We start from the raw sequence: 25,032 nt of genomic DNA on the forward strand, positions 1-25,032 counted from the left end.
TAAAGAAATACTTACCATATAAATAAGCAAATGTGATACATATTTGTATGGATAAGTATAATAAATATAAAGCTAACTTCTTAATTTCACAATTTATGCAATACCAAAGTGTATACAACTTTCCCAAGGGATTATATTTTTTCCCAATATTGGCTTTTTCATTTAGCAATATTAACAAGGATAGCCATACGATGTGTATTAAAAAATGCGCATGTACTGTTCATATTTTGTGTTATTTCTTTAAAACGTCAAAAGCCAAAAGCATAAATAAATGCTCTCCTATTATGTGAACATATAAAAAGCAAGGACGATATAGGACTTCAAACAAAATAGTGATTATGCAATGCGTTTCTGTGTGCTAAAAAATAGGATTAAAAAAAACAGCTTGACAATATGTAGGTATGGACATAAAAATATACACACAGAAATCGAACAAAATGAAAAGAAGGTTGATATTATTGAAAAGTTAGTAGAACGATATAAACACCTTCGAAAAGAAGATAGAATGAAATTAATAAATAGCCATTTAGAAAATATTAAAGAAAAAAATATAGATATAATATATGAATTTACAAAAAAAAAAGAAGAAAAAGAAATAAAAGAAGAATATGAGAATAAAAGGAAAGCTAAATTATTAAAATTAAGAAAACCAGCTTATTTACAACCAAAAAATGTCAAAAAAAAAATTAATAATGAATTTACAATAGATAATAAATATGAAGAATTAGTATGTTCTGAAAAAGAAAAAGAATTAAAACCTATTGAAAAATATACACTTGTTGAGGATGTCTATAAAGCATATATTTATAGTAAAGCATTCTCATTATTAAATAATAAATATATTACTAAACATAAAATAAGTAATGATTTTAATTATGTTATGATTAATTCTATAAAAAAATACCTTTTAGAAAAAATCAAACCAGCATTAATAAACGAATTTAGTGTATATACCAATCCATATATGCTTTTAAAAAATTCTTTACATAATCTCATATTACATGAACATGTAAAGAATTGTTATGATGAAAGTTTGATAGAAAATTATATAAATAAAAAAACAAGTCTAAACATTTTAAAAATAAATAGTGCCGATGTACCGGTTGAAGTATATGAACCCCTAGTCTCATTTCATGGCAATACACATTACAACTATAACGTCCAAGAAAAGTTCAAACTAAGCATAAATACGTTCCTCACCATTTTAGATACAATTCAAAAAGGGAGTCCAAACTCAACAAACAAAAATGAACAAAATGAATCAAGTAATAATAAAATGGAATATAAAGATATGTCTATCTTAATAAATAATATACTAAAAAAATTGCCTGAAAATATAAAATATCCATTTGAAAATTATCCGTTTGAAAATTTTAAATCATTTAAAACTAATATAAAAAAAAAATATATTGGAGGTATTAAAAATAATAAACCTGCAAATATAGAAGATGAAGAGATAGCACATATGAGGTACCCAAACTTACAATGTGTTTCTCATTCATTACCAAAGGATCCTAAATATAGAGACAATGTTATACATGCTATTAAAGTTTTAGAACGATCTAAGCATTGGGATTATAATAGCAAAATAAAAGCCATTAATACTTTAGTTGAAGTATGGAATAATATGAATAAGAGTGAACATTATGAACAAGTTTTAGATAAAGCACTTCCTTCTATTTATACAAAAAATATGCTACGAAAAACAAGGACACGACAAGATACATACAACAAGGGACTTTCATATATACAGTCCCTCACTACTCAAAAACCTCTCCACGCTCGTTCAAAAAAAAATTAGCTACCCCCTTTCCACTTTCCCCTGACCCCCTATTTTTACTTCCCCCTTTCCACTTTCCATTTCCCCCTATGTTTGTTTCTTTTTTTCATTCTTAACAAATATCAACAGCTACCCCTGCATTGCTGTTCAGGCAAATTGAAAAGGGTAAAAAAATAATACCTAGTACTACCTAGTATATAAAATATTTTTTATCTTTACAGGCGTACAGTTTTAATATAATATAAACCCCTCAAAAAAATAGAGTAATTATTATTACATAATTTTTTGGGGATTTTTTTTTATTTAAAAAATTATATGTTTTACAAAAATAAGTATTAAAATGGAAATTATTTGACATTTTTTTTTTCATTATTTTTGTACACTTATATATATTATGCGTACATAATATTTAATATGAAATAGCCGTAAAATGGTGAACATTTTTGTACACTTAAAAATATTTTTTAATTTTGACGGATATATATATGATGCACGGTAGTTTGACGGAGGGCACTATATGAAAACACTTTTCACGCTAACGGAAATGCTTGAAATAAAATAAAATAAAATAAGAAACATTTTTTATAGTAATAATTTTATTTATATTAATCCGGGTTAGCATTTATTAATTTATTTATTTATTGGTTCCTCAATTTTTATTATTGTATGCATATATATATATGTATGCGCGCATTACTATAAGCAAGTAAAAAATATATATAGAGAGGAAACTGATACAAGATACTATTTTATTATTATAATATGTAACGATAAGTTTATTATTTTAAATTAAATTTAAAAAATAATTTTAAAATTTATGTTGATGCACAAGTATATATATATCCTAAATTGCCTCTATTTTTATTGTATTTCCGTTACTTTTCTTTGTAATTATATATATTTTTATATGGAAAAAAAATATTTTTTGTTATTTTATTATTGTGCCTACTCCTTTATAGTAACATAAATAATAATGTCCTTTTTACTATTAATTAAAAATATAAAAATAAAAAAAATGTAATTGCTTTTTTATAAATACTAATAATTGTTTTTTTTTTCCAATTATACATATTTATAAAATAATTTTAATTTATATATAATTAATTTTAAAAAATATATCGTTCTTTAATACATATATTTTTATATTCTAATTTTCTATTTTTATTTTACATAAAAATAATAATAATTAGAGGAATGCTTAAAAACCCTTCCCCATAATTATTATAAAATAATGTAAATGATTTTTTGTAATTTTTTTTTTTTTTAAAACCAACAAAAAAATAAATAACTAAATATATATACCATATGTATGCTATAAGAACGTTTAAAAATTTTGTACCCCTTGCTAGCTTTAAAAGAGCTCTATATAATAAAGTATAACATATGTTTCTTTTATTTATATTATATATTTAAATAAAGCAAAATATAAAAAACGGGGAAAATGATATCGAAGAAAAAACTCTTGCTGATTGTTAATTTATTTATTGTATGCGTATATTTAGATTCCCAATCTGTCGAATCCAAAATAAACAAAATAAATTACAACAATGACGACCTATTAAACAATTTTGTTGATATGCCAATACCCTATTCAAGTGATAACGGCAGCAATGGAAATGGCATAGATAATACTGCTAATGGAAATGGCATAGATAATACTGCTAATGAAAATGGCATAGATAATGCTGCTAATGAAAATGGCATAGATAATGCTGCTAATGAAAATGGCATAGATAATGCTGCTAATGAAAATGGCATAGAAAATGATGGCAATGCTGACAATGTAGAGAATGCTAACGAGGAAAGCAAAATAAATCATATTGACGACCCATCCAGCATCGCACACTTAGATAGTGACATCATCTATAAAACTGAAGAGAACCTTGAAAATGTAAATGAAACAATAGAAACCCAAGAAGATGCCATAAATGAAGCTCAAGAACCCGTTGAAGAAGATGCTGTAGAAAATGAAATCAACAATATTGAAGATGCATATCAAAATGAAATCAACAATATTGAAGATGCATATCAAAATGAAATTAACAATATTGAAGATGCATATCAAAATGAAATTAACAATATTGAAGATGCTGTAGAAAATGTTGTACAAAATGAAATAAGTGAGATTAACAATGGTGCAGAAAATGAAATAAGTGATATCGAAGATGCTGTACAAAATGAAATTGAAAATGTCGATCAAAACTATGATTTATTTACTTCATTTAAAGAACCATTAGATTTTAATAAAGCATTTAAAAAACAAATGAGCATGAGCCGATGGAATAATATTTTCAACTTCTTCAGAACAAACAAAACACAAGGGATTAGAGAACCTAGAAATAATTTTTTAAATGAAATACAAAATAGTTATGCATATAGAAATGGTTTATATTTTAGTGCCACTAGTGTTGGTGAATATAATAAAGAAGTAGATCCAAATCAATATGCCACTATCAATTTACCTGATAATACTATGGTCTTAGTTGTTACAGGAAATAAATTATTTTTACAAGATTTAATATATTCTACTAATAAAGAAAATGCAATTAAAACTAAATTCACCTATGCTATGAATAAAATTATTAAAAATTTGAAAAAAAAATTATATTTCAAAAATTTTAAATATCAATACTTATATAGAAATGACTCATTTGCTGAAGATACATCAAATAAATTACTTGATATGAACTTATTAGGTGAATTATCAAACATAACTCAAACAATTTATACAGATGATGCTAAAGAAAATAAAGTAAGTATGCATAAAATATATGGTGGCTGGTTCCATTTCTTAGGAATATTTGTAGTAAATGGATATGACTATCAAGTTGTAAATACTTCACAAAATAAAGATACCCTTGGTGAACAATCTAATGATGCTGTACCACATAATTTATTACCTGAATTTAAAAATTTACTTGCTAAAAAAAATCCAGGAGAATATCAAAATGGATATGTATTAGGTTTATGGAGAGACTTCCCAAACAATAAATTCATAAATTGGAGATACTCCCTCGAATTATTTTTATGGGATTTATTAGGGGTCTTACCTCATGAATTACCACATCCATCTGATTTAATCGTTGGATATAATAAATATGAGGAATACAAAGAATTAGAATTAGCACAAAAAGAAACAGAAGAAGGTAACTCTGATGAATCTACAAATTTAAATAATGAACATACAGCTGGTATATATCATTTTGATATTGAAAATACATGGCATAAAATTATTATGAAGAAAATATTATCTTATAGAGGATTTGATGTTACTATTGTTTCTGCACAAGATTACATGAATGCTAGTGGATATGATAACGAAATTGTATCTAAATATTATAATTTAAAAAATGAAAAAGAATATATTTTCCTTATCCTATTAAATAAAGATTTCTTTGTCGATGAATTTGTTAAAAGTCAAAATTATAGCACAAGTAAACAAAACTACTTTGATAATATATTAAAAGAAATTGTAGATGATGTAATTAAAATATTAGAAGAAGTTAAAACCAAATTATTCCCAGACAATGATGATATAAAACCAATTGTATCTGTATATAATTATATAGAAGAATTTGAAAGTAATGCTGCAAAAATTAATCCACATATTTTAGGTGAAATTGCAGGAATAACAAAACATTTAAAATGTGAAAACTTATTAAAATCATCTAGCAAATGTACTAAAGATATATCTATCCATCATAAATATGGTGGCTGGTTTGAATTTGGAGGTGCTATTTATGTTAAAAATGTAAATCATGTTGATATTTCTTATGAGCATAGAAGTGATAAAGAACCTATAATCAAAAAAGAATATGAGCAAGCAATATTAGCACAAGCTAATTCAAATTACTCAAGTGCTGGTTTATGGAGAGATATACCTGAAAAATACATGGCTCCATATAGATACCCATTAGAAGTTTTTGCTTTAGAAAATCCAGAATTAAATATATTAAATTTAAGAGATATACATCCATTTGTTGCTATGGAAATTTTAAATAAAGGATTAAACTCAATGCAATCACATGAACATGTAGCATTACATGATAGCAATCAAATTATGATCACTTCATTTGCTCCTGAAAATACAAACCCAATTACCGCCCCTGTTACACCAGCAGCACCTACCGTACCTGTAGCACATACTGTGCCTATAACACACACTGTACCTGCAACACCTCTTGGAGTAACATCAAACCCCGAACCTCAACATGATGGGTTTGCTATCAATGAAAACATTAACATTCAAGATAACCTAGATGAAGATAACGAATATGCAGATCCATCTAGTGAACATGAAGATCCAATTTACATCAAAATTGATCATGGAGTTCAAGCAGCAGCAAAACCAGAAAAAGTAGCAAAATCAAAAACCGAAAATTTAAAAAATATAGACTTAGTAACAAACAAAAACTTATTTAATGCAGATCCAAACGACATATTTACAGGAAATCCATTTTTTTCTAATAATAAACATCAAAGCTTTATTGATAATTTTAATTATATTACAAAATCAGTAAGTGACAACAAACCTTTCCCCGATGATGACGACGATGATGATGATGATGATGATGAATATGATGAAGAAGAAAATGATCCAAGACTTATTACAAATAACAACAATAATAATAAATACTTTAAAAATATAAGAAATTCCGATAAAATAAACGCCACATTGAATAATGTTGCTAGTTACATAAATAAATATACAAATAGTGAAAATCTAAGAGCATCTCTAATTAATGATCAAGTCTATATTATTATAACTTTTTGTATTGTATTCTTATTTGTATTTCTTTTTGTTTTAATAATAGTTAGATTACTTAGCTTGATAACAAAAAGAAAAACAGCCAATGGAAATCGAGGTATTTCTTTATCTATAAGAGAAAAAACAAGCATACCCATCGCACAAGGACTTCCAGCACCTTGGCTAAATGCTTAAATATAACTTGATGAATATCAAGCATTAAAGAATAAAATAATGAATTAAAATAATTATATATATTTTTGTTCATTTGTTATTATATGTAAATGAACTTAAAAATATAAAAAAAAAAAAGAAAACCAATTTGATCACCATTTTGTATGATAATTTATAATAAACAAATTAAATTTATTTAATTTATTCCGAAAACTTCCGCACCTTGTAACATTTTTATATTTTTATTTTTTACTTATATATATATAATAATGGTATGATATATATAATATGCATTATTGATCGATAATATTATGTATATATGTGTATATATAGAGGGCATGCGTGCAATTTTTTAATTTGCTTATGTGTGAAATATCGTTTCATTTATTTTCTTAATTTAATATTTTTAATTTATCGCTAATACATATATTATATATATATATAATTACGTACGATTTAGTTTTTTTTTTTTATTAATAATAATAACAATTAACATTTTTGAGTGCCTATTGATTTATAGTTTTCTTTTTAAATTAAATGAAGTTTCTACATATGTACACTATATCTTATCAATAAAAATCGTCTATTAATAATTAAAATGTTTTGGGCTTAAAAAAAATATATAGGCAAAAATTAAAAAACTACATAATAGTTATGCAAAATATAAACAAACTATAGGCATAATACTATTATTTGTACACCTTTTCCCAATCATCCATCGATACATACAAAACGGAAAAACCACTACTGTTTAAAAACCATTCCCTCAAAAAATAGTATGGCTTTAAGCAAGTAGTTACCCCGCTTTCGTAAGTAATCTCGTTTTCACCCAGGTTTTCGAAAAAATTGGTTACCTGCACATTTTTTAAGTATAAATTGTCAAGGTTGTCAATTACAAATAAGGCTTTATTTTTGTGTGTAGGGGACTCTCCATTTGGCTCCTCTTCCATTACAATATCAATCATGTATGGATAATAAAAATATTTTACAAAATGAGCTATTTTTTTATTTCTGAACAAGTCAGATAAAAAAAGAGTAAATTGTTGGCTAGCTCGATCTTTTTCGCTTGTTATGTCTTCATTTATTTCAAAATATTCTTTTTTAATATGTTTGCAAAAGTCAAACAATTCATTGGGCATCCTTCGTTCCATTTTCATGTATAACATTTGTAGCATTTGTGATATGATATTTAGCAATTCATAGGTTATTTTTTTCTCCTCATTTGTTTCGTATGTTTCGATAAATATTTGTAATCCACCCCTTATTTTGTTACACAACATAACCATTGACATTTCAACTAAATCAATATTATTTGGACATAGATTTTTTTTTAAAACAATTTCTACAAAATAAAATGATATCATTGAAAAGGCACAACGTGGTAAATGACTATCATGTATATGCAAAATATTTTTTTTTAAAATTTCATTTAAATAACTGTATAATATCCGAATTTGAAATTCTTGGATGGAAGAAAAAAAATTTATGTACTGTTCAGAAAAAAACTGTAATAAAATTATGATATCATTATTATTAAACAAATTTAAATGACCATGTACATAATTTACACAGTAATAAAAAATATTTATATTGGTTATTTTTAAATCTGCACACACTTTTAAAAAATATATGAACGTGTTAATATCGAAAGAAAATTCTTCTAATTTTTTATCATAAAATTTAGTTGTATTTTTTTTTATATTTTCAAACTCGAGAGCTGATAGTTGCTCTTTATCTTTTGTAGATAGTGTTATATCTTCTTTTCCATTTTTTCTCTCATCAAGTTTTTCATTATTTAAGGACATAAATTTATTACATGTTATTGTATTTTCCTTTTTATTGAAAGGTAATTGATTATTTGTTTCATTATAATGAAAAACAAATTTTGTTACATGTCTGTCTATTCCTATTTCCCATTTTAATTTTCTTTCTTCCATATGTGTATAATTATTTTCATTTGTGTTTAACATTTTTGGATGGAAAAAGTTTTCTCGATTTAATATGAGGTAAAATATATATTCTATATAAAAATTGGCTATTGAGTTTTTGATATATATTTTATTAATAAAAAAATCATTTTTATTTTTCAAGTGATCAATATTTTTATGTATAAGATAAAATAAATTAACTAGAGACTCATTCGATAAATCTTTAACTTGTTTAAAGACATTATTTTGTGATAGTAAAAAATAGAAAAATTCTGAGTCGTTGTAATTTAATTTGGACATATATTTTAACATGTATATAACATAATTTATATTTATTTTAATATTGTTGTTTTTTTTGAGATCAAATTTTATATAATTCATAATTTGATGGAAAATAGTAAAATTAATTTTATTTATGATAGACATTGATTTTAATAAATTAATTATAACAATTGGATGAATAGATTTTTTAATATTATTTTTTAAATATAAAAATAATTGTTTATATGTTTTATCTTTACATTCAAAATATGAACAAGCAATAATAGTTTCAATCACAAATTCAATAGGCCAATAAAAATTTAACATATGTGGTATTCTTCTTATTAATCTCCTAACAACTTTTTCATTCTCTTCTTCTAAACACTTTTTATTTAAGCTAAATAAAATTAATGCTTTTGCATGATATCCATATTTCATTATATTTATATATTTATCAATTTCATTTATAAACCTTTTTAACATCCCTTTTTTATTTATTTCAAATATTGTATAAAATTCAAATAAATCAATTAAGTTATAATATTTATATTCATGTACACATTTTTTAAGCTCACAATTTAAAGTATGAGCAAAGGAACTTTTTTTTATTAAATCTTTAAAACTGTTATATGCTTTTATTTGTTGAGAAGTTGTAATATTGTTTTCTTTATAACTTTCTTTTTCCATAAGTTCTACATTTGTTTTGTTTGAAAATATGAGACCTTTACACACATACCTTTTTATAAGTCTATGAACTTGTTGGCTATAACTAATATTATTTATAGCTATTGAAATAGAAAATAATATTTTACTTAAATGTTTACATATAAATGTTATGTCATGTTCATCAAATTTTTCAAAACGCATAGATATTGTACTATCTAAATAATTAAATATGGTTTTATTAAAATATAAATATTTATCTCCTAATAATACTATTTTTATAATATCTTTATTTTCTAAAATTAAATTATTTGTCAAATTTGTAAATAATAATGTATATAAATTTTCCAACTTTGAAAAGGACCATATAAACAAATTATTCAATTCAGGTATTGCTACCCCATTTCTTTCCCTCTTCACATTATTTAATCCAATATGATGCAAAAATTCAAAGACATAGAAAATGTTTGTTTTTGTAGAATAAAATTTTTCATTTTCTTCTTCTTCTTCTTCTCCCCCTTCCTTACATAGTCTCTTTAAAAACTCACTCTCAATCAGATAGTTTCTAACATTTTTCGTGTTCATAAAAATACATAACTTTAGCAAGTTAATATTATTTACATATTTAATCATATCATTGTTATTTTTTTTTGTAATAAAGTAATAAAAACTTTTCAAATGTGTGTAAGTCACTAGGTCTTGATTTAGTTTGCTTATTCGGCTTTCATTCTCCCCCCCATTTTCACCTCCATTTTCATGTGCCAATTTTTGTAGAACCATTTCATTTGCCTTCTCAGATAAACATATTTCATTTAAAATAGAGAGAAAGCCATTTGGATTTATGTCTGAATTAGTATCACCTTTTTCAACATCCTCTTTATCAAATAAATTATATTTAGGTTGATATAAAATTTGAAAACTATCTTTAGAAATTATATTCCGTAATTTATTTTTATTGACAATAAGATTATTTATCACATTATTGTTAAGATATAAATTTTTTGTTTTTATTTTTTTTAATAATTTTAATTTTTTAAATTTCTCTCGACTTTTTCTTTCATATAGTGGTACTACATTCTCTCGTTTGGATTTTGCAAAATAGCATCTGCTAATTCGGAAAATACCAACTATACCCATAATACCATCATCTCATAAATATATTCTATACAAATATGTATAAACAACACTATAAATATTTCAAATGAAACAAAATATTTTTTCTATGACATATTATACTGCCTGCATCACCTACAGGCATAAACATTCGATCAAATTTCTTTCACCACATTTATTTCACATATATATATACTTCTCAACATTTTTTTTTATCAACAATAAAAATAATCTCGTAATATTAAATAAGTATTTTATATTTTTTTTTTGTGTATATTCCATGTAAGCACAAAAAAATATTACATTTTTAAAATAAATTTTAAATGCTAAAAAATTAGTTAACGGAATGATAAGCGGTAATGTTGTGTGTTGTTATTAAAAAGGAAAACAAACAAAATAAAATGGAAAAAATAAATGGAAAAAAAAGTAAAAAAAAAGTGAAAAAAAAGTGAAAAAAAATAAAACATTGCCGCATGTGCTATACAAACTTGAGGGAAGCACTATGGGCTGTTGTCGTCGCTCTTGAGGCTACCGTCCTTCAGTGACATTTCATTCGAGCTACCATTCTAAGAAGCAAAAAATGTAAAAAAATCCATGCATGAATGAACAACCAAGCAAATAATCTGATTGTTAAGATGCATTATTAATATTTGTTTTGTCACAACGATGGCTTACCTCGTCTTCCAGGGCGTCCTCAATCGAGTCCATTTCATCGAGGCTGGAAAAAATATCGACACTGTCCCCATTCTTCATGCTTTCAAAGTTTTTAACGTTTTTTTTTGTGGACTTAATTTCACGGCTCTGCAAAGGGGGAAGTATCAAAGTTATAAGTAAAATGACAAAGTTATATGCAACATCACAAACTGGTGAAATGGCAATGACTTACCGGCTCGTTGGGGATACCCTTTTTGTCGACAAAATATTTTCGCTGTAAGTTTTGGGAGGGGTCATGGAGAAGAGTGTCTTGAATTGGGAAGGTGGGATTGGGTTGACTTTCAAGAGTTTTTTTTAGTTGAGGATATTTATTTTTTAAATCAAGTAATATAGATTGATTAGATAAAGAATTAAACAAAACAATCTGTTGGTTTTTTACCTTTTCTAAATCTAACCGTTTATTAACAATAGTATTTAAATTATTTTGTTGATGGAAAACATTTTTAATCAACATTTGGTAGTCCGTATTTGTAACATCATATCTACTTTTTAAATCATCTTGTAACTTTAGAGCTTTTGATTTTTGTTTTCTTAAATATAATATCATATTTTTTAACATAATTAAATTTTTTTCATCTTTTTTTAAATCTTTTTTTTCTTTATTTATAATTTCTGCTAACTCTTTTCTTTTTTGATCTGCTGCTTTAACTTCTTTTTCTTTTTGAATATAACTTTTATTAATATTTAAATTTTCAATATTTATTTTATTTATATCACTTATAAGTTCTTTAATTTCCTTTTTAATATTTTTTATATTTTCTTTTTTATATTTTATATCTTTATATAAACATATATTTAAAAATTCTAAATTTCTTCGTTCTTCTTTAAGGCATTGATGTCTTTTTAATTCATGCTCATATATATAAGAAAGTCGGTTAACTTGATCTTTTTGTTTTTCTATATTTATTTTTCTTTCCGTATTTTCTGCTTCAAGTTTTTTATTTAATTCTTCAATCTTATATATATCTTTACTTTCAATATTTACATTTTTTAAACTACCATAATTAAATTTAACTAGTTTAGATTGATTCATTAATTCTCTCCATAACTTACTTCGAGATTCATTACTTTCACTATCTTTATTTTTTAAAACCATTTCATTATCAGGAATATTTTCTAATGCTATGTCACTTAATTTTTCACTTATTCTTCCAGTCATTATTTGGTCAGCCATTACTGCTTTCATTTTTTCTTTTAATTTTGCTTTTATTTTTGCTTCCATTTTTTCTTTCCATTTTTCTTTCCAATTTTCATCTCCTTGATCTTTTTGTTTTATTTTTTTTTTCATTTTTTCATCTTTTTTTTCATTTTTTACATGTTTTGGATTTTGATCGACATCCATTTCTTCAATTCCACATTCCTCATCATTATATGTCATTGTTTTTTCTTCAAATTTTTTTTTTTTTTTTTTTTTTTCTTTTTCTTTATTTGGTACACTTGTATTATGTTTTTTTTTATCTTTTGTTTTTTTTTTCTTTTTATTTACTATTAAAAGTTCATTATTATGTTCTCCATCATGTTCTTCATCATGCTCTTCATCGTTTGACACTTCTTGAATGATCTCTCCTTCATCTACTTCTTCATCTTCTTCTTCTTCTTCTTCCTCTTCCTCTTCTTCCTCCTCTTCTTTTTGAAAATCTGAAAACTCTTCACTTTTATCCTTAAATATACTTGATTTGGTTATATTTTTTTTTTTTTTTTTTTTTTTCTTTTCATAATGGCTATTATCTGATTCTTCATTTTTAAATTCAAAGAAATCAAATTCCATATTTAATTTTTCATTATCTGTATTTCCGTAATTTTCTCCTTGTTCTGAATTATTTTCATTATCACTATTTTCCTCATTTTCTATATCCTCAAGATGTTCATATTTATTCTCTTCTTTATCATCATTCTCTGTCTTTAATAAATTCACGTAAGACAACTTATCAGACTCATGGGTCTTCATTCCTTTGTCAGTACGCTTGAATGTAGTGTCATCTGTAAACAAGTGAAAAGGGTGATCAAAATTAATTACTTCAAAAAAGAAAACACATAAATAAAAAGCATTACATATAGTTTTTCTGATAATTACCATTCATGGAGAGCTTGTGGTCTGGGTTTATCGAGTTAAGTAACTGCTTTGGGATAGATAAAGGAATGTTTATTTCCTTTCCTTTTCTTACATCAACAATTTTATTCATGATACAAAATTGATTAAAATCTAAATATCCATCATTGTCATAATCAGATATATTCCATATCTGCATAAGTTCACATATTGATATGTTTGAAGTATTTAAATAATATTCTCTAATAATATTTCCTTCTATTTTTTCCTCATTATTTATATCTAATGTTTTGAAAATTCTTTTGTAATCCTCTTTTTCTGCTATCCCAATTTTCCATTCAATTGTTCCTTCCATATTTGAAATGTTTGAAAAGGACTTATGCCGTATTATGTCAAAGCTCGGCAGGCAAGGCGGTTCTAAACGTAGAAAACGTAGAAAATGTAGAAAATGTAGAAAATGTAAAAATATAGAAATTGTATAGATGAATGCATTGCAATTTCATGACTTATTCCATTCTTACGAGTATTGATCAAGTCGGAGCTCAAAGGATTTCCATTTTGTGCATGCGCAACGAGTCTACAACAAATGAAAAAGTCTTCGAGAGTTAAATATCCCTTGTTTTGAATATCACTATATTCCCATATCTAAAAAGTGAAAAAATATATAAACTCATTTCTTATACACAATTTACACGTTTTATATGTTATATAATCTTTTTCAAACTTCCAAAACTTACTGAATGTAAAACTGCAATGGATAAACCAGAGTTTTGTAAAAATGACGATGCTGTTTTATTATCAATATAATTATTTTCATATTTATCGTTCAAGCTGTGAAATGTGAAAAATTATAGAAGCATTATAAAAAATGTGGCAGCATAATATAAATGTTTAAACAGTTTTCATCATTTTTTATTTTTATTTTTCATTACTTAAACAGGTTGACATAGTACATGTACTCCTCCGATGAGAGTGATATTCGATCAGTAGACCATGCTGGTGTTTCTGAAGTATTTAAAACATTAACTTGGGAACTATTTTTATCATTAAATGTGCTATTCATTTTATTTTTCAATTTTGTAGATAAAATAAATAATTATGTTTCTTATATCAATATATTCATCAATGTCTCGGTAAACTAAAACTTATTAATTTGTGGTGCTAATACTTGACATGTTATAAAAAATATGTAAAAAAAAAAAATTACATATTCTGTTACTACTTAATTGTTATATATATCACACAATAAAACAGATTATGGATCAACTTTCTGATAGTACTAAACTAGATTTTCAATTTTTTTTTTCGTTTTAAATTTTCAGACTATTCTTGAAAGGTATTGTAAAAGAAATCAGTCTAACCCCATTTAAATGTACTTATGGGGTTGAGGTATGAAAAATATAATAATATGCTTAATTATAAAATCCAAAACAAATGCTGAGCGTGATATTAAAGAAGTAAGAGAGTAATGACAATCTTCAAATGTCTTGAGTAAATGGAAAAAATAAAAAAACTTGTATATATGGTCTTAAATTGAATGTCTAGCAAATTATATCCATTTACTATTCATTAAATAAAACCAATTAAATATAAAGAAACTACACAAATTAATAGCTGATAAATAAAACAATAGATATGCCCAAACATACAAAACTACATGTAGGATGTATATATCATGCCATGTAGTATTTATATATATTCTCTATATATTTCTTAAAACTTATAATTATATATTTAAAACAAGTATATAATATAATTACATTCTATAAAAATGTAATCACATATACATAATACCTACGCAAATATCTTGCGAGGTTGATATAATTAAAAGTAACAATATAAATATTATTACTCTTATTTTTTTTATGATGAAAATTGTAAAACTTACAAAAAATATTTGTATTTTAAAAAATATAGTAAATAGAAAATATGAAAAGAATAATTCAAATAATATAAATTACAATTTATTTCTCATTTATTATATATCTTTTTTTTTTTCTTTAGTTTGAAATTTATTATATAGGATATATATTATTTATTTATATTTTTTTTTGCTTATATTGTCATAGTTTTTTTTTTTTTTTTTTTTTTTTTTTTTTCACTATATAAATATACTATACTATCATTGTTTCCATACCAATAAATGTTTGTACATATTTTTAAAATGATTTCAAACAAAATAAATAAAAAAATTGATATACTCATTTAACAAAATATTTAAAATAATTATTTATATCCTAAACTGAGCAAACATATAATTAAGTGTAGTATTTTCAAATAGTTTCTCTATACATAAGTATTTAATAGTAGGACAGTAAAACAAGGCAAATATATAATTGTACCCCTAAAAATAAATAAATAAATATACATCCTTATCTATCCTTTTTTATTATATAATATTAAAAATGTTTGATGAGATATTAGAAATTAAATTTTCCATTTAAAATACCTATATTCTGTTATTGTCCCTTTTTATTTTCTCATAACAATATGAACATTCAGAATATGTGACATACCTAATTTTGTAAAAAACGTAAATTTCTCTTTTTCTAATCTTAAAAAGTGTATCACTAATGTTTTGAAAGTAGAACTGGTTTGGAAGTATAACTGGTTTGAAAGTAGAACATACTACATTTGCCATCGAGTAGTAATCATGATTAAGACACCATCATGAATATATAAGAATGAAAATTATTTTAAACAACCATCAAATTAATGTTAAAATATATATATATATTTGCCTATACAACAACGGAATAATCTAATATGAGTTGAGGACACATATAAACATGGTTTTTTTATTTGAAAGACCGAGTTTATTTTTTGTCACACTTTATAATTCAATTTAAAAAAAAAATGAACAAATTAAATATGTGTATATTTTTTTTATTAAATAAATGTCCATTTTATTGGCACATATAAAATTGTAATTTAATTTATTAAGCCTATTCATATGCTTATATAAAAGTCTGATATGACTAAACATTTCTATAGCATAAGTATAGCTAATTCATTTTCTGTTTTATTACTAACATAATTTAAATATAAAAATGGGAAAGAAATTATATACATATTTAGGTGTATATAATATTTCATATAAAAAAAAACTATATAGAGCTATGTCTGTTTTATGCTCAAGGTATATTGTTTTTCTAATTTTACAAAATCATAATAATATTTTCCTACAATATACCCATTTATAAAACTTTATTTTATTTATATAAATAAGTAATTATTTTACTAATTTTTTGACAAATTTTTCAAAAAATATAATTCATATATTTTAATAATTTTCCCATTTTTATCCTTAGTAGTTTTTGACAAATAAAATATTATCACCCAATGCACAAATAAAAATAAATGCTACATATGTATAGAAAAAAGTGCAAAATAGGAATAAAATTTTCCAACAAAAAATATAAAAAAATAAAACAAGTACCATGAAGTAATAACAAACGTATTTAAAGAAAATCGGGAATAAAATCATGATTGTATAAAATCCCTTTTTGAACAGAAAAGAGAATAAATAGGAAGTTAAATGAAAGACTTGAACGAAAAATGCTTGTGATATGGATTATACTGTTTTATATGATTGATAATATTAATTATTTGCATTTTTTTTTTATTATTTATTCCCATTTTACTTTATTTACAACATAGAATAGTTAAGAAAAGACTCATTTTAATGGCTACCTTTTTTGGAAACGAAGAAAAATATAACTGGAAAAATAAATAAAAAAATTTACAATTAAATATACGACGATAAATCCAATTAACTGCTAAAATGATGAACAAATATAATCAACTTTAGAAATATAGTCATGCATACGTATATATATATATATTTTTTTTAATAAAGAACAAGTAGAAAGTGAAATAAAAAAACGAAGAAAAAAAGAAAGACGGGCAAGCATGTCTTGTCATATTTTTACAGCAACATTTTTATATTTCCAAACTTGTAAAAAATTTGAAAAGAAATCCTATCCTGTGCAATAGTAACAACAAATTTAATATTAGTTGATTAAAAGGGGGTTTAAGATGAAGTCAAAATTAAATGCCTTTCTGAAGCGGCTTTTAAATAAGTTTGAAAATGATTTCGAGTCAAACAAAAAAGCATATGTCACTTATTTTAAGAAAAAATTATACAATGATGAGAATATTAAAAATATAAGATATAATGAATTTGGAATGCGATATATGTTTTCACCAAAATCAGCCAATAATTTTTATAGCCAAGATATGGAAAATATTATTGGATGTAGTGGAAGGAATAAAAGTGGCAACGGATATAGTAGTAAACACTTATCATTGCATCCATTTCAAACATATGGAATATCAAACAAAGATTTATTTTTAGCTATGCTAGCTATTTTGGGTATGTATGAAATTATGAACAGCAAGGACGAAAAGGGCAAAAAAAAAAAAAATTTTTTTTTAAATTTTTTATTTCCAAAGAATAAAGCTAGCTGTTGTGGTATTATGGCATATTTAGGTGATGGAGATGCCTCAAAAATATTAATAGATGGTATTGAAATATTACAAAATAGAGGATATGATTCATGTGGTATGTCAACAATTGATAAAAGTAATTCATTAAAAACAACAAAATATGCAAGTAGTTCAGCAACCAATGCTATTGAAAAATTACGTGGAAATTACATGACCAGTCATAAAAATGATAATATTGGTATTGCACACACAAGATGGGCAACACATGGAAGTAAAACTGATGAAAATGCACACCCCCATATAGATTATAAAGAAAGAATTAGTCTTGTACATAATGGAATGATTGAAAATTATAGAGAATTAAAAAAATTTTTAGTACAAAAAAATATTCCATTCAAATCAAATACTGATACAGAAGTTGTTGCAAATTTAATTGGATATTTTTTAGATCAAAAACAAACTTTTCAAGATGCTGTTGTATCATCTATAAAACAATTAGAAGGGACTTGGAGTTTTTGTATTATTCACAAAGATTTTCCTGATGAAATGATATTAGCAGCAAATGGATCACCATTACATATAGGTATAAAAGATAATGAAATGTTTGTAGCTTCTGAACATTCTGCATTATTTGCTTTTACTAATGAATATATATCATTAAAAAACGGAGAAATCATGTCAATAAATAAAAATAATATTAATAATTTAAAAATGATCAAAAAATTTGATAATATACCAGAAATCGTTATACAAAAAACACCAGATCCATATCCACATTGGACAATTAAAGAAATACATGAACAATCTATAAGTCTATCAAAATCTTTAAACAATGGTGGAAGATTTAATCTTCAAAATAATACTGTTAAATTAGGTGGTTTAGATCCATATGTAGATGAGTTAAAAAATATAGAAAACATAATTTTAATCGGTTGTGGTACATCATATTATGCCGCATTATTTTGTAAATATATTATGAATTATTTACATTGTTTTAATACTGTACAAGTTATGGATCCTAGTGATTTTAATATATCTTCTATTCCAAAAGAAAAAGAAGGAATTATATTTATATCACAAAGTGGAGAAACACGAGATGTTATTAAAGCTTGTAAGTTAGCAGAATATTTTAATTTAAAAAAATTATCAGTAATTAATTCAGTAGGATCAACTATTGCTAATATGACTGGTCGTGGTGTATATCTAAATGCAGGTCGAGAAGTTGGTGTTGCATCAACAAAATGTTTTACATCAGAAGTTTCTGTATTAACATTAATAGCTTTATGGTTTTTTCAAAATAAACAAAATATAAATTCAAATAATAAAGTTAGTTCTCTAATTAATTCATTATATAGATTACCACTATATGCAGATACAACTATCAAATCATGTGAAGATACATGTAAAGCATTATCACATAAATTATCCAATGCAAAATCAATGTTTATCATCGGAAATGGATTAAGCTATCCAATAGCTTTAGAAGGTGCATTAAAAATTAAAGAAATTGCATATATACATTGTGAAGGCTCAACTGGAAATGCTCTTAAACATGGCCCTTATGCATTATTGGGAGGAAATGACAACATACCTGTAATTATGCTTATATTTAATGATGGTACAAAAAATTCAATGATTAGTATTGGTGAGCAAATCAAATCAAGGGGTGCACATATTATATGCTTAACTGATGATGCAAACCTTTGTAATCATTTTGCTGATGACATTATATTGATACCAAATAACGGAATGCTTACATCACTACTTGCAGTTATACCATTACAAATGCTAGCTTATTATATGAGCGTTCATTTGGGGCACAATCCCGACAAACCTCGATCGCTAGCAAAAACTGTTACGGTATAGTATAAAATTCGTCGTTCTATTTATCCACAAACATTTCCATATATATAGTTTGTTTCTATTGTATTCACTTTTTTCCATTTTATCAGTTTTATTTTTTTTATTTTATTTTTTTTATTTTACTTTTTTTGATTTATTTTTTTGTATACACCCCTAGCGAATACAAACAGGGTGAGCCTTTTGGGGGTTACTCAAGTTACCTTGTGCTTCGCCAAGTTTATTATAACTTTGAGGGGGAAACCTGCTAATTTTTTTTTGATGTTTTATTCACAAGAAGTGAGATATTTGTATATATTGCATACGTATTTCTACGTATTTCCCTATGAGTGTGTGCGCAAATTAGCTATCGCCTAACTTGTTAATATGATTTTCTGTTTTTGTATTTATTGCTCTCATAATTAACATTAAAGATGACAATGTTAGTAGCGAACTTGAATCCTTTACACTATTGATATCGTATACATATCCCCATTTTGAAAACTGGTATATATATTCCAGGTTGCAATACCGATAGACATCTTTATAATTTATGTAACCTTTTAAAAATAAATAACTAAATATAAATGAATTTAAAATTTGTGTGCATTTATAAAAAATAAAAATTTCTGAATTGTTCATATTTTTAATCAAATTTTGAATTGTTTTATGAACATGTTCATCTTGTTCAGGGGTTTCAAAATTTTTAGCGCTATTTAATTTTATTTTATGAATATCTTCAAACATATTCATAAATTTATTATAAATATTATTTTCTTCTTCACGTAAGTTTTTTATTTTATAATTTTCCAAATAATTAACACTATTTGGTAGATTTATAGATTTCTCTAAATCCATATATTTTTTTTTCTCTGTCCCAAAAGAATTTATTTCATCACTCCTATAAAAAATTAAATCAGTTTTGAAGTGATCATAAATATTTTTTTCTATCAAAGTCCGTTGTATATCGAAGTGTGCCCTTTCTTTAATGTTGCAATTTGAAAAGCTTGATAAAAATTCTTCTGTTCCATTTCTACAGTTATCTAAGTCTTTGTCCACATTATTAACATGATTGTGTGTGTTGTTCTTTTCTTCTTTTTCAATATTATTAATTTGATAATTATTATTATGTTCAGTTTGAATTGTGTTTATATTTTTTGTCTTTACACCTAATCCCTCTTTTGGATTTATAAAATCAATTAAATTATTCATAAACAATGTTAAAGGCATTTTTAAAATATTCATTTCTTTACTATTTCGCAGTAATTCTAATTTTACAAGAAAAGCTAGGTCCATATTTTGAACTGCAAACACATTTTTATTGTTTGTTAATAATTTTTTTCCATCAATAAATATTTCTATCTTGTTAATATTTTCATTTTTTTTTAAATCGATTTTTTTTAAATTCTCAAATTTCTTTAAATTATATTTTCCTTCACCAAAACAAATAAAAGAACTATTATTCTTTTTAAAAATATGAAATATATTACTTTGTATTTTTTTCCTCTTCATATTGTAGAATATTTGGAATATATATAAATATTATGTAGATTGAGTAAAAACAAGATCATTCATTGTTCTTAATTTTTTGAATGTTACAGATTGGCTTATTCATCTTATTTCTATTGTTGTTATTCTTTATAAACAAATACAAACCATGTAATCAAAAAAACAAATAAACGAAAAAGGGATGCTCTACCCGCTTGATGCTTAAAAATGTAACAAGCCACACCCTTAAAAAAAATATTGCTAATGCATGTAAAATAGTATATTAGCTAGCTAATATGAAAAAAACTAAAAAAAAAATATTAAATATTAAAGCAAAAAAATATATGCTAAAATTGTTGAAAAAAAAATATCGGAATGACGCACACGTCGATTGGCTCTCTTTGCCATTACAATGAGAATACATTTTTAAGAAAAATATAATAACATAAATATAATAACATAAATATTTTATTTATCGTGTTTATTTTATATTTTTTTAATTTTTTTAAATTTTTTCTTAATCTTTATTGTTTTAAAAAATTCAAAAGGGAAAACGAGGGCGCTATTATTAAAAAGTGTAAAAATAGCAAAGTTAAAAATTAACATAAAAATTTATTATTACAAAATAAGCATATAATTTTGAACAAAATTAAAAAATGTAAAAATAAAAGCAATATATTCTGCAAAAGGATAATGCATGCATATGATACACACACTGAGAGGTTAACGTCATGTTGTGACGTTGTTTTTGACAAAGAAGAAATAAAAGTATAGACTTAAAATATTATTTAAGTATTTTGCTTATTCAAAAAATTCCTGATTGTTTCAACATTTGGAGTAAGTACATACTTTTATTGTCATTTTGATTTTTACATTTATCATAAGTATTTTGATAACCATTTTTAACTGCATCAATCAGTATATTTCGTATACTATCATTTTTTAAGGATTGTAATATAAAATTTTTTAAATTATCATCATTTAATTTTTCTACTTTATTTAAAAGGAATATAATATCTACATCTTTTTCATTTTTAATTGCTTCCTCTATTGTATCTTTTTTTTCTTCTTTATTATTTTCATTATTGTTTTGTGGTGTATTGGTTTTAAATCCAATTACACTTTTTTTTCTTTTTTTTTTAAAAAAATTATTATCCATATTTCCACCTAATCCAAAAAAGTTATTTAATTCAGATAAAAGGTCATGCTGATTATCATCACTTTCAGTATCTATTTCTTCACTATCATTATTATTATTTCCAAAAATATTTTTAAATATTCCTGAAAATAATGAATTAGGAAATAAATCATTTAAATTATTATTCATACCGTTATATGAATATCCTTCTCCATTATCATTAAAAAAACTATCTAAACTATTATCTTGGTCATTATTATTTTCATCTGAATCTTCAGAATCTAATCCACCTCTTCTTATAATTATCTGTGTATGCACATTATTGTCATCATTTGTAAATCGTCTAACGATTACATTTCTTCTATTTTTATTTTTATTATCGTGACGTCCATTTTTTCCATTACCATTTTTACCGTTAAAAAATACTCGTGCTTCTGCTACTTTTTTTATTAATTCTGCTTCATCTTTACAATCCTTAAAATCGATCTTTTGTTTTGTCAACTCTTTTTTAAAATCGTTCAGAATTTCAAAAGAATATTCAGGATGAGATGTGTATAGATTATATAAAAAATTGTATTCTTCATTTAAAGCATTCTCATTTTTTTTATTTACATTATTGGATTTAAACAAATGTAAAGAATATGAATTATTACTTATTTCATAATTTACAAACTGTTCAATAAGTTTTGAAACTTTTTCTCCTCCCAAATATTCATAATTAATAAAATTGTTATTAGTATTTCTCCTCATAATATTTACAATTTCATTTAACATATTTTGTTTTTGATCATTATTTAATTTTTTATAAAATTCATTAATTTCATTATATCTAATATCGAATTCTTTTTTAATATTTTCTCTATCATTAGTTTTTAACACACTTGGACCATAAAGTAATTTAATTGCATATTTTTTAATTACATCATCAGTATTTTTACAATCTTTTATGTATATATTTTCGCTTTCTAGCTCATTTGTTATTTTTAAAAAATTTATCTCTTTTTTTCTTAACTGTTCATAAATTTCTTTACATTTACGACTTATTTCAACATCATCTAAATTTTGGCTGTTTTCAGAATTCTCAGTTGATATATGCATAGATTTTCCATCCAAGTATAAAACTCCATTTTTTAAATCAAAAATTAATTTTTTATCTCTTAAAAAGTCTAGCCCTAATAATATAACATTATTATCTAAATATTCCATATTTCCTTTGTAAACATTATTTAATTCTGCATTAACAATTTGATTATTTTTTGTGATAATGCTAAAATTTTTTATATCAGCCTTTTGCACACTAAATTTTTTATTTAGTATATTTTCAATAGTTTCGCTATTTTTTTCATCATTATAGCTAGCTGGAAATAGGTTACTATTTACAATAATTGTTCTTGAATTTCCTGTATCTATAAAACATTTATGAGGTTCAGATTCATTAATATTTGCAATAAAATATTTTAAATTATTAGAATAATTTCTTAATGGTATGGCATACATGTTCTCTTTTTCTTTCTGAATATTATCTCTCAATTCATTATAATTTTCATCATCAATTAAATTAATCTTCATATTTACTGGATCAAATATAACCATATCAAACTGTTTTAGTATATCAAATCCAATTATACCATCAAAATTTTTACTAATCTCTTCATTTTTTATAACATAAAAATCGAATTTTTTTTTAATGTCATTACTGATAGTTATGATGTTTTTCATTACCTCAAGTTTTGTATTGTTTAAATGCATTTCATCTTTCATGTCTTGAACATCATCTGGGCGAAAGTTTATGTGTAACATTTTCTGATTAATATAATTATTTGATAATGTACTATCAATATTTTCTTTCATATCAAGAATTTCATCTTCTTCATCTTTTTGAAATATAAAACTGTTATCACTACATAGGTCTATTATAAATTTTCTTTCCTTATTATTTATAAAAAGTTTACTATAAAAGAAATCATTACTATTGTCATCACTTTTAAATTTTTCAATAATCAGTTCTTTTGGATTAACATTATTTTCTGCATTTAAAAATATATTTTTTTTTTCTTTATTAAATTTTGTAGGCATACGTGGCTGTATTTTATTTCCATTTTTTTCAAACACATTATTGCTAATAAAAAAATGTCTTTTATATTTGTTTTTATTAATGCTACTTGGAAATGTAGCTAATTTGCTACTCCCATTTATTTGTATTATCTCATTTTCATTCCATCGTATTTTAACAGAATTGTAAAAAGCGCATGATAAAAATGACCATGTTGCGAAAAGGAGTAAAACAAGCATTTTTTTTTAAATTTTAGCTAGCCATATGAAAATTTTTCATAGCAAAAAAAAAAAATCTTTGAAACATGGTTTTCGTTTTTGAAAAATCCTACTTGTATTAAAATGTAGCATAAATATAAAAATAAGCCAACTATACATACAAGTAAAAGTAAACAAATACACGTGTGACACACAAATTACGAAACAGTCTGTTATTTATAAAAGCTTCATTATACAATCATCTCATAGCTATTCATATGCCATAAAATGCCTGTACATGTCAGCAAAAATTTTATAAGTTTTTATTAAGCCTATCATATATATATGTATGCATACATGATTTGCCTTCACTTAATAACTAAGTTTATGTTAAAAATGTTTACTTAAGAGATAAATTCTCATATTCTTTTTTATAAA

At 24.1% G+C, this 25,032-nt stretch overlaps 7 protein-coding genes across 7 annotated transcripts; 3 read left to right on the forward strand and 4 right to left on the reverse strand.

Annotated features, from left to right (window-relative positions):
• Positions 1 to 343: 343 nt before the first annotated feature.
• On the forward strand, positions 344 to 1,801 carry PVVCY_0500940 (conserved Plasmodium protein, unknown function; the record flags this gene model as incomplete). The annotated part of the gene is made up of 1 exon (XM_008627467.1): positions 344 to 1,801. The coding sequence occupies one exon, from the start codon at positions 344 to 346 to the stop codon at positions 1,799 to 1,801; it is 1,458 nt and encodes a 485-aa protein (XP_008625689.1).
• A 1,420-nt stretch (positions 1,802 to 3,221) lies between these two features.
• PVVCY_0500950 (conserved Plasmodium protein, unknown function) lies at positions 3,222 to 6,722 on the forward strand (the record flags this gene model as incomplete). Its single annotated transcript, XM_037635016.1, has 1 exon — positions 3,222 to 6,722. The coding sequence occupies one exon, from the start codon at positions 3,222 to 3,224 to the stop codon at positions 6,720 to 6,722; it is 3,501 nt and encodes a 1,166-aa protein (XP_037490203.1).
• A 668-nt stretch (positions 6,723 to 7,390) lies between these two features.
• On the reverse strand, positions 7,391 to 10,690 carry PVVCY_0500960 (conserved Plasmodium protein, unknown function; the record flags this gene model as incomplete). Its single annotated transcript, XM_008627469.1, has 1 exon — positions 7,391 to 10,690. One exon carries the CDS (start codon positions 10,688 to 10,690, stop codon positions 7,391 to 7,393), a length of 3,300 nt encoding a protein of 1,099 aa, XP_008625691.1.
• A 476-nt stretch (positions 10,691 to 11,166) lies between these two features.
• On the reverse strand, positions 11,167 to 14,493 carry PVVCY_0500970 (formin 2, putative; the record flags this gene model as incomplete). The annotated part of the gene is made up of 7 exons (XM_037635017.1): positions 11,167 to 11,232; positions 11,342 to 11,467; positions 11,553 to 13,360; positions 13,455 to 13,847; positions 13,952 to 14,075; positions 14,168 to 14,261; positions 14,363 to 14,493. The coding sequence occupies 7 exons, from the start codon at positions 14,491 to 14,493 to the stop codon at positions 11,167 to 11,169; spliced, it is 2,742 nt and encodes a 913-aa protein (XP_037490204.1).
• A 2,975-nt stretch (positions 14,494 to 17,468) lies between these two features.
• Positions 17,469 to 19,745, forward strand: PVVCY_0500980 (glutamine--fructose-6-phosphate aminotransferase [isomerizing], putative; the record flags this gene model as incomplete). The annotated part of the gene is made up of 1 exon (XM_008627471.1): positions 17,469 to 19,745. One exon carries the CDS (start codon positions 17,469 to 17,471, stop codon positions 19,743 to 19,745), a length of 2,277 nt encoding a protein of 758 aa, XP_008625693.1.
• A 336-nt stretch (positions 19,746 to 20,081) lies between these two features.
• Positions 20,082 to 21,230, reverse strand: PVVCY_0500990 (ATP synthase mitochondrial F1 complex assembly factor 2, putative; the record flags this gene model as incomplete). The annotated part of the gene is made up of 1 exon (XM_008627472.1): positions 20,082 to 21,230. The coding sequence occupies one exon, from the start codon at positions 21,228 to 21,230 to the stop codon at positions 20,082 to 20,084; it is 1,149 nt and encodes a 382-aa protein (XP_008625694.1).
• Positions 21,231 to 22,011: 781 nt separating this feature from the next.
• PVVCY_0501000 (conserved Plasmodium protein, unknown function) lies at positions 22,012 to 24,636 on the reverse strand (the record flags this gene model as incomplete). Its single annotated transcript, XM_008627473.1, has 1 exon — positions 22,012 to 24,636. One exon carries the CDS (start codon positions 24,634 to 24,636, stop codon positions 22,012 to 22,014), a length of 2,625 nt encoding a protein of 874 aa, XP_008625695.1.
• Between the last annotated feature and the right edge of the window lie 396 nt (positions 24,637 to 25,032).

The sequence above is a fragment of the Plasmodium vinckei genome, assembly GCF_900681995.1.
Source record: "Plasmodium vinckei vinckei genome assembly, chromosome: PVVCY_05".
Classification (NCBI taxonomy): Eukaryota; Apicomplexa; class Aconoidasida; order Haemosporida; family Plasmodiidae; genus Plasmodium; species Plasmodium vinckei.